General features: G+C 45.5%; 1 protein-coding gene across 1 annotated transcript in view; it reads left to right on the top strand.

Annotated features, from left to right (window-relative positions):
• The window catches only part of LOC137315196 (C-C chemokine receptor type 3-like), a 46,517-nt gene extending 30,287 nt beyond the window's left edge, over window positions 1-16,230 (top strand). Inside the window, exon 4 of the mRNA XM_067980075.1 lies at window positions 15,249-16,230. Coding sequence (XP_067836176.1) covers window positions 15,249-16,230 — 982 coding nt within the window. The remainder of the gene's footprint in view (window positions 1-15,248) is intronic.
• Window positions 16,231-18,517: the final 2,287 nt, after the last annotated feature.

The following is an 18,517-nucleotide window of genomic DNA, read 5'->3' as shown; positions in this document are numbered from 1 at the left end:
CATCGTCCCAATGGCCAAACCCCTTCCCATTCACTCCTTCTGTACAAAATCCCAATGACCAAACACCTTCCCATGTACTTCCACTGCACAGAATCCCAAAGGACCAAACCCATTCCCATTCACTCGCACTGTACAGAATCGCAATGACGCAACACCTTCCCATTCACTCCAACTGTATAGGATCCCAAAGGACCATACCCCTTCCAATTCACTCCCACTGTAACGAATCTCAATGGACCAAACGCCTTCCCACTCACTCCCACAGCACAGAATCCCAATGACCAAATCCCTTCCCATTCACGCCCAGTGTATAAAATCCCAAAGGACCAAACCCCTTCCCATTAGTTCCCTCTGTACAGAATCCCAATAACTAAAACCCCTTGACATTTATTCCCAATATATAGAATCCCAATATGTCAACCCACTTCCCATTCACTCCCACTGTACAGAATCCCAATGTGTCAAACCCCTTCCCAGGCACTCTCTTTGAACCGAATGACAATGGACCAAAGCGCTTCCCACTCACTCCCATTGTATTGGATACAAATGAGTCAAACCTCTTCCCACTCACTCTCAATGGCCTAAATCCCCTTCCATTCAATCCATTGCACAGATTCCCAATGGAATCAGAATATCAATTGAACTGCACCAGCAGAAACAAATGTTAACTATTTACAAACAGATGAACAGCAGGACAGCAGTTTTACAGTATTCAAATGTTGTTTATAATGACTTATTCTTTCCCTGTGTATAGTTACTGCAAACACTTTAGTTTTGTTGGTGCAGATTAATTCATTTGCCCCGATGCGGTCCTGAGTTTCTGGTTCATGAGTGTTGAAATTTATAACCTTGCTATTCCACAGACTGAATATTGGGCAGTGGTTATTGATTCGCCCACTTGTTTAACTGATGAAGGTTTATTCAACCTGTTCTTATGCTTGATTCAGAGTCTCTGCACATGCAACCTGCACCGATCCATGCCCTTAGCTCAGTGAGGTGTGTTCCTGTGAGGAGAGACACGTATTACTGAAGAACAAACATATTGGGTTTCCATAATACAGAGATCTGTCGGGCAGTAAATAATAAATTAGTAAACTCTTAATAAGGAAAAAATAGTGCACTGCTTCAATAAATTAATCACTTCAATATCTGCAACATTATAAAATGACTGGTGACTGTGATCAACTAATACTCGTGTTGTTTAATGACTGGTGACTGTGATTAACTAATACTCATGCTGTTTAATGACAGATGACTGTGATTAACTAATACTCATGTTAGTTAATCACAGTCACCAGTCATTAAGCAATACTCATGATGTTTAATCAATTTGTTCAATTATGATTTGAGATTGCTCAGTTGCTCTCGTCTCGAATCTCTCGCCCTTCTTCTGGATCTGAATCTTCATCCATTGATTCGTTCTGACCCGACTCTCCGAGGACACACGGCATTCCGTTGCCTGAGGAGACTGCTCGGCTTCAGATTTTCATTTTAAAAATTAGAAAAATGGAAAATAGGAGCAGGATTAGTCCATTCAACCTTGCGAGCCTGCTCCGCCATTCAATATGATCATGGCTGATCCTCGATCTCATCACGATATTCCTGCTCTTTCCCCGTACACTTTGATGCCTTTTGTGGCTAGAAGACTATCTAGCTCCTTCTAAAGATATTCAGTGAGTTGGCCTCCACAGCCTTCAGTCGTGGAGAATTCCACAGGTTCACCACCCTCAGAGTGAAGAAATTTCTTCTTATCTCAGTCCTAAATGTCCTACCCCGTATTCTGAGACTGACCCCCTCGTTCGAGACACCCCAGCCAGGGTAAAAATCCTCTCTGCATCCATTCTGTCCAGCACTGTCAGAATTTTATATGTTTAAGTGAGATTCCCTCTCATTCTTCTAAACTCGAGTGAATACAGGCCGAGTCGACCCAATCTCTCTTCAAACGACAGTCCTGCCATCCCAGGAATCAGTCCGGTGAACCTTCGCTGCACTCGCTCTATGCAAGTATATCCTTTCTTAGGTAAGGAGACCAAAACTCCATACAATACTCCAGCTGTGATCTCACCAAGGCCCTGCAAAACTGCAGTAAAACATCCGTGCTCCTGTACTCAAATCCTCTTGCAATGACGGCCAACATACCATTTGTCTTCCTAACTGCTCGCTGCACCTGCATGTTTGCGTTCAGTGACTGGTGCACAAGAACTCCCAGGTCTCTTTGGACAGCAACATTTCCCAATATATCACCATTAAAATAATACTCTGCCTTTCTGTTTTTCCTTCCAAAGTGGATAACTTCACACTTATCAGATCGGGACGCGACACAGGGGAGGCACCTGATTGGTGAGTAGGTTCAGGTGAGTATTTCTCATGATCTGCAGTAACTGAAGTAAAAGGAAAGGGAAGGTCTGCAGGTCTTACTCTGGTCGAGGACTTCATTTCCACATCGTTCACCTGAGGAAGGAGGTAGCCTCCGAAAGCTTGTGAATTTAAAATAAAATTGCTGGACTATAACTTGGTGTTGTAAAATTGTTTACAATGGTCTTATAGGAAGCAGCGTTTATTTTTTAGTGAATCAAGGTCCCTAGTGTAGTTAACATTCTCTAAATTGAGAACAATTTAAAGGAGTAAACTCCTTAAAGGGAGTGGTAAGTAGTTTTTCTTTCCTTTTTTTTTCTCTTGACATTGTAGTTGTTCTTAAGCTAATTTAAGGGTTAAGTCATGGCAGGAGATCCCAGCGCCGTGTCATGTTCCTCTTGTGAGATGTGGGAATTCAGGGCTCCTTCCTGTATCCCTGATTCCTTCACCTGCGGGAAGTGTGTCCAGCTGCAGCTATTGTTTGACCGCTTGACGGCTCTGGAGCTGCGGATGGACTCACTTTGGAGCATCCGCGATGCTGAGAAAGTCGTGGATAGCACGTTCAGTGAGTTGGTCACACCGCAGATAAAAATTACTGAGGGAGATAGTGAATGGGTGACCAACAGACAGAGGAAGAGTAGGAAGGCAGTGCAGGGGTCCCCTGCGGTCATCTCCCTCCAAAACAGGTATACCGTTTTGGATACTGTTGGCGGAGATGGCTCACCAGGGGAAGGTGGCAGTGGCCAGGTTCATGGCACCGTGGCTGGCTCTGCTGCACAGGAGGGCAGGAAAAAGAGTGGCAGAGCTATAGTGATAGGGGACTCGATTGTAAGGGGAATAGACAGGCGTTTCTGCGGACGCAACCGAGACTCCAGGATGGTATGTTGCCTCCCTGGTGCAAGGGTCAAGGATGTCTCGGAGCGGCTGCAGGACATTCTGGAGGGGGAGGGTGAACAGCCAGTTGTCGTGGTGCATATAGGCACCAACGATATAGGTAAAAAACAGGATGAGGTCCTACAAGCTGAATTTAGGGAGTTAGGAGTTAAACTAAAGAGTAGGACCTCAAAGGTAGTAATCTCAGGATTGCTACCAGTGCCACGGGCTAGTCAGAGTAGGAATGACAGGATAGCTAAGATGAATACGTGGCTTGAGAGATGGTGCAAGAGGGAGGGATTCAAATTCCTGGGCCATTGGAACCGGTTCTGGGGGAGGTGGGACCAGTACAAATTGGACGGTCTGCATCTGGGCAGGACTGGAACCAATGTCCTAGGGGGAGTGTTTGCTAGTGCTGTTGGGGAGGGTTTAAACTAATGTGGCAGGGGGATGGGAACCGATGCAGGAAGTCAGTGGGAAATAAAGTGGTGACAGAAACAAAAGGCAGTAAGGGAGAGTGTACAGAACATGACCGGACAGATGGTCTGAGAAAGCAGGTCAAAGACCAAGGGAAGACTAGATTAAACTGCATTTATTTCAATGCAAGAAGTCTGATGGGCAAGGCAGATGAACTCAGGGCATGGATGGGTACATGGGACTGGGATGTTATAGCTATTACTGAAACATGGCTAAGGGAGGGGCAGGACTGGCAGCTCAATGTTCCAGGGTACAGATGCTATAGGAAAGATAGAGCAGGAGGTAAGAGAGGAGGGGGAGTTGCGTTCTTGATTAGGGAGAACATCACGGCAGTAGTGAGAGGGGATATATCCGAGGGTTCGCCCACTGAGTCCATATGGGTAGAACTGAAAAATAAGAAGGGAGAGATCACTTTGATAGGATTGTACTACAGACCCCCAAATAGTCAACGGGAAATTGAGGAGCAAATATGTAAGGAGATTACAGACAGCTGCAAGAAAAATAGGGTGGTAATAGTAGGGGACTTTAACTTTCCCAACATTGACTGGGACAGCCATAGCATTAGGGGCTTGGATGGAGAGAAATTTGTTGAGTGTATTCAGGAGGAATTTCTCATTCAGTATGTGGATGGCCCGACTAGAGAGGGGGCAAAACTTGACCTCCTCTTGGGAAATAAGGAAGGGCAGGTGACAGAAGTGTTAGTGAGGGATCACTTTGGGACCAGTGATCATAATTCCATTAGTTTTAAGATAGCTATGGAGAAGGATAGGTCTGGCCCAAAAGTTAAAATTCTAAATTGGGGAAAGGCCAATTTTGATGGTATTAGACAGGAACTTTCAGAAGTTGATTGGGAGAGTCTGTTGGCAGGCAAAGGGACGTCTGGTAAGTGGGAGGCTTTCAAAAGTGTGTTAACCAGGGTTCAGTGTAAGCACATTCCTTATAAAGTGAAGGGCAAGGCTGGTAGAAGTAGGGAACCTTGGATGACTCGGGAGATTGAGGCACTAGTCAAAAATAAGAAGGAGGCATATGACATGCATAGGCAGCTGGGATCAAGTGGATCCCTTGAAGAGTATAGAGATTGCCGGAGTAGAGTTAAGAGAGAAATCAGGAGGGCAAAAAGGGGATATGAGATTGCTTTGGCAGATCAGGCAAAGGTGAATCCAAAGAGCTTCTACAAATACATAAAGGGCAAAAGGGTAACAAGGGAGAGAGTAGGGCCTCTTAAGGATCAACAAGGTCATCTATGTGCGGAACCACAAGAGATGGGTGAGATCCTGAATGAATATTTCACATCGGTATTTACGGTTGAGAAAGGCATGGATGTTAGGGAACTTGGGGAAATAAATAGTGATGTCTTGAGGAGTGTACATATTACAGAGAGGGAGGTGCTGGAAGTCTTAACGCGCATCAAGGTAGATAAATCTCCGGGACCTGATGAAATGTATCCCAGGACGTTATGGGAGGTTAGGGAGGAAATTGCGGGTCCCCTAGCAGAGATATTTGAATCATCCACCGCTACAGGTGAGGTGCCTGAAGATTGGAGGGTAGCAAATGTTGTGCCTTTGTTTAAGAAAGGCGGCAGGGAAAAGCCTGGGAACTACAGACCAGTGAGCCTGACATCTGTAGTGGGTAAGTTGTTAGAGGGTATTCTGAGGGACAGAATCTACAGGCATTTGGAGAGGCAGGGACTAATTAGGAACAGTCAGCATGGTTTTGTGAGAGGAAAATCATGTCTCACGAATTTGATTGAGTTTTTTGAAGGGGTAACCAAGAAGATAGATGAGGGCTGTGCAGTAGACGTGGTCTACATGGACTTCAGCAAAGCATTTGACAAGGTACCGCATGGTAGGTTGTTACATAAGGTTAAATCTCATGGGATCCAAGGTGAGGTAGCCAATTGGATACAAAATTGGCTTGACGACAGAAGACAGAGGGTGGTTGTCGAGGGTTGTTTTTCAAACTGGATGCCTGTGTCCAGCGGTGTGCCTCAGGGATCGGTGCTGGGTCCGCTGTTATTTGTTATTTATATTAATGATTTGGATGAGAATTTAGGAGGCATGGTTAGTAAGTTTGCAGATGACACCAAGATTGGTGGTATTGTGGACAGTGAAGAAGGTTATCTAGGATTGCAACGGGATCTTGATAAATTGGGCCAGTGGGCCGATGAATGGCAGATGGAGTTTAATTTAGATAAATGTGAGGTGATGCATTTTGGTAGATCGAATCGGGCCAGGACCTACTCCGTTAATGGTAGGGCGTTGGGGAGAGTTATAGAACAAAGAGATCTAGGAGTACAGATTCATAGCTCCTTGAAAGTGGAGTCACAGGTGGATAGGGTGGTGAAGAAGGCATTCAGCATGCTTGGTTTCATTGGTCAGAACATTGAATGCAGGAGTTGGGATGTCTTGTTGAAGTTGTACAGGGCATTGGTGAGGCCACACTTGGAGTACTGTGTACACTTCTGGTCACCCTATTATAGAAAGGATATTATTAAACTAGAAAGAGTGCAGAAAAGATTTACTAGGATGCTACCGGGACTTGATGGTTTGACTTACAGGGAGAGGTTAGACAGACTGGGACTTTATTCCCTGGAGAGTAGGAGGTTAAGGGGTGATCTTATAGAAGTCTATAAAATAATGAGGGGCATAGATAAGGTCGATAGTCAAAATCTTTTCCCAAAGGTAGGGGAGTCTATAACGAGGGGGTACAGATTTAAGGTGAGAGGGGAGAGATACAAAAGGATCCAGAGGGGCAATTTTTTCACTCAAAGGGTGGTGAGTGTCTGGAACGAGCTGCCAGAGGCAGTAGTAGAGGCGGGTACAATTTTGTCTTTTAAAAAGCATTTGGACAGTTACATGGGGAAGATGGGTATCGAGGGATATGGGCCAAGTGCAGGCAATTGGGACTAGCTTAGTGGTATAAACTGGGCGACATGGACATGTTGGGCCGAAGGGCCTGTTTCCATGTTGTAACTTCTATGATTCTATGATTCTATGATTATCCACATTATACTTCATCTGCCATGTATTTGCCCACTCACTCAACTTGTCTAAATCGCCTTGAAGTCTCCTTGCATTCTTCCCACAACTCACCATCGCACCTAGTTTTGTGTCCTCACCAAAGTTGGAAATATTACACTTGGTTTCCTCATCCAAATCATTGATACACATTGTGAGTAGCTGGGGCCCAAGCACTGATCCCTGCGGTACCCCACTAGTCACAATCTGCCACCCCTTAAAAGACGTGTTTATTTCTACTCTCTGTTTCCTGTTTGAAAACCAATTTTCAATCCATGCCCTGGATTACCCCCAATCGCATGTGCTTTAATTTTGCACACTAATCTCTTATGTGGTACTTTATCAAAGGCCTTCTGAAAATCCACTGGTTCTCCCTTGTCTATTCGACCAGTTACATCCTCAAAAAACTCCAGTAGGTTTGTCAAACATGACTTCCCTTTCATGAATCCATGTTGACTTTGTCTAATCCCGTTGATATTTTCTAAGTACCCTCTTAACACATCCTTTATGTCAGAATCTAGCATTTTCACTATTACTGATGTTAGGCTAACTGGTCTGTAGTTCCCTGTTTTCTCTCTCCCCCCTTTAAAAAAAATAGTGTGTTTACATTTGACAATCTGCAGGAACCGTTCCATAACCGATAGAATTTTGGAAGATGACAACTAATTCATCCACTATTTCCATGGTTACTCTTTTAGAGCTCTGGGATGCAGGTTATCAGGCCCATTAATTTCTCCAGCACTATCTTTTTACTAATTCTAATTTCCTTTGTTTCCTCCTTCTCACTAGTCACTTGGTTCCCTCGCACTTCTGGGAAGTTCATTCTGTCTTCTTCCATGAAGACAGAACCAAAGTATGTGTTTAATTGCTCTGCAATTTCCTTGTTCCCCATTATACATTCTCCCGTTTCTGACTGTAAGGGACCTAAATTTGTCTTCACTAATCTTTTTCTTTTTACATACTTGTAGAAGCTTTTACAGTCCACTTTTATGTTCATTGCAAGTTTACTCTCATATTCTATTTTTCGCCTCTTACTCAATCTCTTGGTCCTTTTTTGCTGAATTCTAAACTGCTCCCAATCCTCAGCCTTGCCACTTTTTCTGGCAACTTTATATGACTCCTCTTTGAATCTAATACTATTCTTAATCTCGTTTGTTAACCATGGTTGGTCCGCTTTTCCTTTTGTGTTTTTGCGAAATTAGATTTCTACCCCTTTCATTCCTTCTCTCTGGTCCAAAGACCAGTAAACCCGTGCTCCCCTCAAACTCACACGGGATGGGATCACACCTGCCAGACATCAGACACCGAAAACTTACCCCCAACCTTCCCCCGCTGGTATATTGCGGGAGCCTCACTTCTGGTTTATTGGTTGAGTTTCCTTTCCTTCCTGTTCTGCTGAAACTCCTCGCCCTCTCATTACGTTTTATTTTACTTCACTTGCATCTATTTCCTTCACACAATGCACGATCAGTTTTTTTTTGCACGTTGAAATGACAAGACTTTGCTTTCATATACAAAAAAATATTCCCCACTTTGGGCAGGGTCCAGGGTTAAGACGCTAAATACAGTGACTCTGGGCTGGGAAGGAAGAATCGTCTCAGGTTCCAGCTCATGAACACTGTGCAGTAAACCTGCCGCAACGTGCAGGTGTATGGGGTGAGAACACTAGGATATGCCCACACTCATATAATTACTGTCTGAGATAAGGAGAACACGGATATCACCACACGCTCAGAATTACTGACTGAGACCAGGAGAACACGGGATATCCCCACATCCACATACTCACTGCCTGGCCTCAGGAGAATACTGGGACACCCCCAAATTCACATGCTTATTCTCTGTGCCCAGCAGAACGCTGGGATATCTCCACACTCACATCCTTACTTTCTGTGCTCAGGGGAACACTGGGATATCCCCACATTCGCAAAATTGCTGTCTGTGCTCAGTAGAACATTGAAAGTTCCACAAATTCATATTCTCACTGTCGGTCCAGGAGAGCACTGTGATATCCCAACACTCACATACTCACTTTCTGGGCTCAGAAGAACGCTGGGATATCCCCACGGTCACATACTTACTATCTGGGCTCAGAAGAGTACTGGGATAGCTTCACACTCGCATCCTTACTGACTGGGACCAGGCTGGGCAGGTGGAAGGAGTATCAGTGGGAGAGCATTTTGGTGGTAGTGATCATAATTCAGTTAGTTTTAGTACAGTCATGGAAAAGGACAACAATAGAGCGGGAGTAAAAGTTCTCAATTGGGGAAAGGCCAGTTTTACTGAGCTGAGAAGTAATTCAGCAAACGTGGACTGGAAACAGCCAGTTGAAGTAAATCAATGTCAGAGCAGTGGGAGGCATTCACGGGAAGATTCAAGGGGTTCAGAGGAAACATGTTCCCACAAAGAAAAACGGTGGGGCTGCCACATCCAAAGCCCACTGGATGTCAAGGAGCATACAGGGTAAGATAAGGCAGAAAAGGAAAGCTTATGTCAGACACCGAGAACTCAATACTACAGAAAGCCTTGAGGGGCATAAAAAGTGCAGTGGTGAAATTAAAAGGGAAATTAGGAAAGTAAAGAGAGGGCAAGTAAAATCAAGCTATTTTTGTGACTGGAAGGCTGTTTCCAGTGGGTTTCCGCTGTGCTAATTACTAGGTCCCTTTCTTTTTGTGGTATATATTAATAATTTGGACTTAAATGTAATGGACATGATTAACACATTTGCTGATAAAGCAAAAATTGGCCGTGTGGTTGACAGTGAGGTGGAAAGCTGCAGACTGCATGAAGATATCAATGGACTGGTCAGGTGGGCAGAAAAGTGGTAAATCGAATTCAAACTGGAGAAGTGTGAGTTAATGCATTTGTGGAGAGCAAACAAGGCAAGGGAGCATAAAATACATGGAAGGATACTGAAAGGTGTAGAGGCACAAAGGGACCTTGGAGTGCATGTCCACCGATCCATGAAGGTAGCAGGCCAGGTAGATAAGGTGGTTAAGAAGGGATATGGAATAGTGTCCATTATTATCCGAGGCATAGAATGCAAGAGCAGGCAGGTTATGCCGGAAATGTATAAAACATTGGTTTGGCCACAGCTTGAGTACTGTGTACGGCTCTGGTCATCACATTACGGGAAGGATGTAATTGCAAGAGAGAGGGTACAGAGGAGATTTACGAGGATGTTTCCAGGACTGGAGAATTTTATCTGTGAGGAAAGATTGGAATGGCTGGGGTTCTTCTTTTCGTATCAGAAGAGGCTGAGGGATGATTTAGTTAAGGTGTATAAAATTATGAGGGGCCTCGATAGAGTAAATAGGAAGGGCCTAATTCCCTTAGCAGAGAGCTCAATAAAGAGGATGCATACATTGAAAGTGATTGGTGGAAGGATTAGAGGGGAACTAAAGGAAAAAAAAACATCCAGACGGTGGTGGGAGCCTGGAACTCAGTGCCTGAGAGGGTAGTAGATGCAGAATCCCTCAACTCATTTAAAAATAACATGGATGCGCAGCTGAAGTTCTATGACCTACAGGACCACGGAGTTCGTGCATGAAAGTGGCATTAGGCTCGGTGGGTCGACCGGAGCGTACAAGGTGGGCCGAATGGCCTCTTTCAGTCCCATAAATTTTCAATTATTCTATGAACAGACTGGGATACCCACACACTGACACATTACTGCCTGGGCCCAGGTAACAGTGGGATATGCACACACTCACACACTTGCTGTCTGGGCTCAGTTGAACACTGGGATATCATCACACTGACATATTTACAGTCTGGGCTCAGGAGAACAGTGGGGTGCCCCCACACTCACCTACTTAGAGTCTGGGCTCAGGAAAAGACTGGGATATACCCCCACGTACAAGTTTTTTTCTTCGTTCATGGGATGTGGGCGTCGCTGGCAAGGCTAGCATTTATTGCCCATCCCTAATTGCCCATGCGAAGGTGGTGGTGAGCCGCCTTCTTGAACCGCTGCAGTCCGTGTGGTGAAGGTTCTCCCAAAGTGCTGTTAGGAACGGAGTTCAATGATTTCGCCCAGCGACGTTAAAGAAACGGCGATCTATTTCCAAGTGGGGATGTTGTGCGACTTGGAAGGGAAAGTGCAGGTGGAGTTGTTCCCATGTGCCTGCTGCCCTTGTCCTTCTTGGTGGGAAACGTCGCGGGTTTGAGAGGTGCTTTCGAAGAAGCCTTGGCGAGTTGTTACGTGCCTCCTGCAGATGGGCATACTCACTGTCTGAGATCAGGATAACACGATGATATCTCCACACTCACACACTCACTCTCTGTGCCCAGGAGAATACTGGGTATCCCCACGTTCACATACTCACTCCCTGGGCCCAGGAGAACATTGGGTATCCCCATACGCTCATACTTACTGTCTGGGCTCAGTGAACACTGGGATATCCCCACACTCTCATAATTACTGTCTGGGCTCAGTGAACAATGGGATATCTCCACACTCACATACTTACTGTGTGGGCTCAGTGAACACTGGGATATCCCCACACTCACATACTTACTGTGTGGGCTCAGTGAACACTGGGATATCTCCACACTCACATACTTACTGTGTGGGCTCCGAGAACACTGGGATATCCACACACTCACAGACTCACTGTGTGGGCTCAGTGAACACTGGGATATCCCCATACTCACATACTCAGTGTGTGGGCTCAGCGAACACTGGGATATCCACACACTCACATACTCACTGTGTGGGCTTATTGAACACTGTGATATCCCCACACTCACATACTTACTGTGTGGGCTCAGTGAACACAGTGATATCCCCACACTCACACACTTACTGTCTGGGCTCAGTGAACATTGTGATATCCCCACACTCACATACATACTGACTGGGCTCAGTGAACACTGGGATATCCCCACACTCACATACTTACTGTGTGGGCTCAGTGAACACTGTGATATCCCCACACTCACATACTTACTGTGTGGGCTCAGTGAACACTGGGATATCCCTACACTCACATACTTACTGTGTGGGCTCAGTGAACACTGTGATATCCCCACACTCACATACTTACTGTCTGGGCTCCGAGAACACTGGGATATCCCCACACTCACATAGTTACTGTCTGGGCTCAGTGAACACTGTGATATCCCCACACTCACATACTTACTGTGTGGGCTCAGTGCACACTGGGTATCCCCACACTCACATACTTACTGTCTGGGCTCAGTGCACACTGGGTATCCCCACACTCACATACTTACTGTCTGGGCTCAGTGAACACTGTGATATCCCCACACTCACATACTGACTGTGTGGGTTCAGTGAACACTGGGATATCCCTACACTCACATACTCACTGTGTGGGCTCAGCGAACACTGGGATATCCACATACTCACATACTCACTGTGTGGGCTTATTGAACACTGTGATATCCCCACACTCACATACTTACTGTGTGGGCTCAGTGAACACTGGGATATCTCCACACTCACATACTTACTGTCTGGGCTCAGTGAACACTGGGATATCCCCACACTCACATACTTACTGTTTGGGCTCAGTGAACACTGTGATATCCCCACACTCACACACTTCCTGTCTGGGCTTAGTGAACACTGTGATATCCCCACACTCACATACTTACTGTCTGAGCTCAGTGAACAATGGGATATCCCCACACTCACATACTTACTGTGTGGGCTCAGTGAACACTGTGATATCCCCACACTCACATACTTACTGTCTGGGCTCAGTGAACACTGTGATATCCCCACACTCACATACTTACTGTGTGGGCTCAGTGAACACTGGGATATCCCTAAACTCACATACTTACTGTGTGGGCTCAGTGAACACTGTGATATCCCCACACTCACATACTTACTGTGTGGGCTCCGAGAACACTGGGATATCCCTAAACTCACATACTTACTGTCTGGGCTCAGTGAACACTGGGATATCCCCACACACACATACTTACTGTCTGGGCTCAGTGAACACTGGGATATCCCCACACTCACATACTTACTGTGTGGGCTCAGTGAACACTGGGATATCCCCACACTCACATACTTACTGTGTGGGCTCAGTGAACACTGTGATATCCCCACACTCACAGACTTACTGAGTGGGCTCAGTGAACACTGTGATATCCCCACACTCACAGACTAACTGTCTGGGCTCAGTGAACACTGGGATATCCACACACTCACATACTCACTGTCTGGACCCAGAAGAACACTGTGATATCCCCACACTCACATACTCACTGTCTGAGATCAGGATAGCACTGTGATGTCCCCACATTCACAAACTCACTCCCTGGGCCCAGGAGAACACTGGGTATCCCCACACTCTCATACTTACTGTGTGGGCTCAGTGAACACTGGGATATCCCTACACTCACATACTTACTGTCTGGGCTCAGTGAACACTGTGATATCCCCACACTCACATACTTACTGTCTGGGCCCAGAAGAACACTGGGATATCCCCACACTCACATACTTACTGTGTGGGCTCAGTGAACACTGTGATATCCCTACACTCACATACTTACTGTCTGGGCTCAGTGAACACTGTGATATCTCCACACTCACATACTTACTGTGTGGGCTCAGTGAACACTGGGATATCCACACACTCACATACTTACTGTGTGGGCTCAGTGAACACTGTGATATCCCCACACTCACATACTTACTGTCTGGGCTCAGTGAACACTGTGATATCCCCACACTCACATACTTACTGTGTGGTCTCAGTGAACACTGTGATATCCCCACACTCACATACTTACTGTCTGTGCTCAGTGAACACTGGGATATCCACACACTCACATACTCACTGTCTGGGCCCAGAAGAACACTGTGATGTCCCCACATTCACATACTGACTGTCTGGGCCCAGGAGAACACTGGGATATCCCCACACTCACGCACTCACTGTCTGAGATCTGGATAGCACTGTGATGTCCCCACATTCACATACTTACTGCCTGGGCCCAGGAGAACACTGGGATATCCCCTCATTCACATACGTACTCTCTGGGCCCAGGAGAACATTTTGTATCCCCACACTCACATACTTACTGTCTGATCCAAGGAGGGCACTGGGCGATCCCCACACTCACATACTTACTGTCTGATCCAAGGAGGTCACTGGGCTCTCCCCACACTCACACACTTACTGTCTGATCCAAGGAGGACACTGGGCTATCCCCACACTCACACACTTACTGTCTGATCCAAGGAGGACACTAGGCGATCCCCAAACTCACATACTTACTGTCTGATCCAAGGAGGACACTGGGCTATCCCCACACTCACATACTTACTGTCTGATCCAAGGAGGACACTGGGCGATCCCCATACTTACTGTCTGATCCAAGGAGGACACTGGGCTATCCCCACACTCACACACTTACTGTCTGATCCAAGGAGGACACTGGGCTATCCCCACACTCACACACTTACTGTCTGATCCAAGGAGGACACTGGGCTATCCCCACACTCATACACTTACTGTCTGATCCAAGGAGGACACTGGGCGATCCCCACACTCACATACTTACTGTCTGATCCAAGGAGGACACTGGGCTATCCCCACACTCACATACTTACTGTCTGATCCAAGGAGGGCACTGGGCGATCCCCATACTTACTGTCTGATCCAAGGAGGACACTGGGCTATTCCCACACTCACATACTTACTGTCTGATCCAAGGAGGACACTGGGCTATTCCCACACTCACATACTTACTGTCTGATCCAAGGAGGACACTGGGCTATCCCCACACTCACACACTTACTGTCTGATCCAAGGAGGACACTGGGCGATCCCCACACTCACATACTTACTGTCTGATCCAAGGAGGACACTGGGCTATCCCCACACTCACATATTTACTCCCTGGGCTCAGAGAGGAAGTATTAAGGGGTTTAGCATCTTTTGATGGAGAAAAATCGCCCGGCCCGGATGAAATGTATCCCACGCTGTTGAAAGAAGCAAGTTAGGAATTAGCGAAGGCTCAGACCATCATTTTCCAATCCTCCCTGACTACAGGCGATGTATCGAAGGATTGGAGGGCTGCTAACATTGTACCGTTATTTAAAAAGGGAGAAAAGGATAGGCTGAGTATTTATAGGCCAGTCAGTCTCACCTCGGTTGTGGGCAAATTGTTGGGATCAATTCTGAGGGACAGTGTTAATCGTCATTTAGAAATGCACGAATTCATCTAAAACAGTCAACATGGATTTGTTCAGGGATTGTCGTGTCTGACTAACTTGATTGACTTTTGAGGAGATAACAAGAAGGGTCGATGAGGGTAATGCGGTTGATGTCGTCTAAATGGATTTTAGCAAGGCGTTTGACAAGGTCACACACTGCAGACTGGTCAGAAAGGTAACAGCCCATGGGATCCAAGGGTAATAGGTCCTTCCTGTCCAACCTATCCCTTGAAGCTCGGCTGAGGAGAAAACATGCGATATCCCCACACTCACGTACTTCCTGCCTGGGCTGAGAGCACTGCAATATTGTAAAACTCATATAGTTACTGTGTGAGTTCAATAACGGAGGAAGGCCCGTTGAGTTTGTTCAGTCATTTCCAATCTATTTTCCTTCTCTTTCTTACAGTTAATTTAATTGCGATTGTGATCCTATCCCGGGGAAAGTGCCGTCTCTCCACCTGCACCACTCGCTACCTGGTGGCGATGGCAGGGGCGGATCTACTGGTCATTATCACTGAGGTTGTATTGACTCGGATCAATTATTATTATTTCCCAATATGTTTCCTGGAGATTACCCCTGTTTGTAGTGTTATCGCTGTCCTGACTCATGCAGCCATAGACTGTTCTGTCTGGTTCACCGTCACTTTCTCTTTTGATCGATTTGTGGCCATTTGTTGCCAGAAGCTGAAAACTAAATATTGCACCGGGAAAACTGCGGCTGTGATTTTAGCGACAACCTGCATTTTGCTGTTTTTGAAAGACGTTCCCTTCCACTTGACGTTTGAACCTGTTGAGATAATCGACAATTTACCATGGTTCTGTACTTTGAAAACAACCTTTTTTACCGAGCCCGGATGGGTGAGCTTTAACTGGATTGATACGATTTTAAACCCATTGCTCCCATTCACCTTAATTTTGTTTCTCAACGCTCTGACAGTCAGACACATTTTAGTGTCCAGTCGGGTTCGTAAGGGACTGAGGGGTCAGAGCAAGGGAGATAATCGCAATGACCCAGAGATGGAGAGTAGGAGGAAGTCTATGATTTTACTCTTCACCATATCCGGCAGCTTCATACTTCTCTGGCTGACAATTGTTGTAGATTTCTTCTATTATAATATTGCAGGGACAAGTCCCCTCGATTATAATGATTCTTTATTTACACTTCAACAAGTCGGATATATGCTTCAGAATTTATCTTCCTGCACAAACACATTTATTTATGCGGTGACTCAGTCCAAATTCAGAGAGCACTTCAAAAGTGCGGTGAAATATCCGGTTACCTTAATTATTAAATTAATTAATTAATTATAATAATAACTGATCTCAACCCAGAGGTGATACTGCGTGTATCCAGTTAATTAATATCATATTGATCCATGGACTTCCCTCCCCTGATTTGCAGCAAGAATCGCTCGTGACCTGGGATCGGGCAACCATTGTGTTTCGGCACATCACTCCATTGATCCACAGGTCCGGAATTCCCTATTGTGGTGACATCACTCTTTTGCTTCACAGTTGCGCCATTCTGTTTTGGGGCGACGTCACTCTTTTGATTGACAGGTCCGCCACTGTGTTTAAGGAGACCTCACTCTTTTGATTGACAGGTCCACCGATCTGTTTGGGGGACGTCAATCTTTTGATTGACTGGTCGGCCATTCTGTTCAGGGAGACCTCAATCTTGTCATTGACAGGCGCACCATTGTGTCGAGGGAGACTTCACTCTTTTGATTGACAGGTGCACCAATGTGTTTAGGGAGACCTCACTCTTTTGATTGACAGGTGCACCAATGTGTTTAGGGAGACCTCACTCTTTTGATTGACAAGTGCACCATTGTGTTTAGAGACCTCACACTTTTTAGATTGACAGATCCGCCATTGTGTTTAGGGAGACCTCACTCTTTTGATTGACAGGTCCGCCATTGCGTTTAGGGAGAGCTCACTCTTTTGATTGACAGGTCCACCATTGTGTTTAGGGAGACCTCACTCTTTTGATTGACAGGTCCGCCATTGTGTTTAGGGATACCTCACTATTTTGATTGACAGGTTCACCATTTGAGTTCTTCTGCAAAGAGTCCGTTCCGCCATTTCGTGCAGCAATTCAATTTGCAGCTTCCAGAGTGAGGCCTTCTTCAACAGGCAGACAGACAGGGCTGGGCTTTAGTCTAGAGGATGTGGGATGTTGTTCAGAGAAATGTTTCTGTAATATTTGAAACAAAACAGCAGTTAAAAAATCACAATAATGAAAAAAACTGAGGGAATTTTAATTCAAAATATGAAGATATATTGCGCTGTAAAACTCCTTAACTTTCAACGGATTATGTATGCTTCTGGTTGTATTAAAGGTTCCTGAAGTTATTATTTCTTTTAACTAACAGGGCCGCTTACTTCTCAGTTCTTTCTCTCGTTCATTTGCTCTTTTTGTATTTCTGATCAGTCTGTTTCTCTCTATCTGCCTCGTGTTCTATTGTTTTTCTCTTTCCGTACACCATTCCCTGTTCCTCACGAAGTTTCTATTCATATTTCCTCTGTGTTTACCCCACCCGTTCTGTTTGCTGATTTTTGTTATCATTCTCTCACTCTCGGTCTTAGTCTGTCTTCTTACATCAACGCCCCTTTCTCTCCGTTTCTCGCTCATTCTGTTTTACTTTTCACTCCATATATTTCCCTCATTCTCTTGTATCTCTTGCCTTTTCCTGAGTGTTTCTCAGTGTATTTATGTTACGGCCGATCTATCACACTCCCTCTGTGTTTTTGTCACCTCTCCCATCTATCGCTTCTTCTCGTTCATTCTTCTTCCCCCGTGTTAACTTTCTTCACACCTGTTTTCCGCCAGTTCCATCCTCTTCATATTCTGCTAAGGAGAAAATCAGAAACAGAGTGAGAGCAAAAAGGGAAAGAATAATGAGACGAGGGAAGCGAACACAACACAAAAAGGGTGAGTAATCGAACAGTGTGTCAGAGAGAGATGGAGCGGAGACAGAAAGTGAAACAGGTGAAAAATGGAAAATTGAGAAATATTGGAAGCAAAAAGAGAAAATGGAGGTAAAGGCAGAAGAAAAGGAAAGAAAAAGGAAGAAAGTGATTCTAAATAAGGAAGGAATGAAATAGAAAGAAGTGATAGGAATCGGGAAAGGGGCTCAAGGGAAAGGGACAAATATAAAATAATGAGAAATTATGAGGAACGAGAGGAAAATATAACGAAGTCTGAGACAGAAAAGAGAAAGTGAGAAAAATGATGAAGAGCGAATAGTAAAAGGAGTCAATGAGCTCCCCCAGTCCCGACATTAAATTCAGGGCCTGGTCCAGCGATCCTCAAATCTTCTGCCTGTTGCTGCTGCTTCGACACAGGACTCGGGACAGGGAACAGACATTTAATACAGGACTCGGTACAGTGAACAGACATTTAATACAGGACTCGGGACAGTGAACTGACATTTAATAGAGGACTCGGGACAGGGAACAGACATTTAATACAGGACACGGGACAGGGAACAGACATTTAATACAGGACTCGGGACAGGGAACAGACACTTAATACAGGACTCGGGACAGGGAACAAACATTTAATACAGGACTCGGGACAGGGAACAGA

Source organism: Heptranchias perlo, unplaced genomic scaffold (genome assembly GCF_035084215.1).
Source record: "Heptranchias perlo isolate sHepPer1 unplaced genomic scaffold, sHepPer1.hap1 HAP1_SCAFFOLD_54, whole genome shotgun sequence".
NCBI lineage: Eukaryota > Metazoa > Chordata > Chondrichthyes > Hexanchiformes > Hexanchidae > Heptranchias > Heptranchias perlo.
The sequence above is the reverse complement of the archived record's forward strand: the minus strand, read 5'-3'. Positions and strand labels throughout refer to the sequence as shown.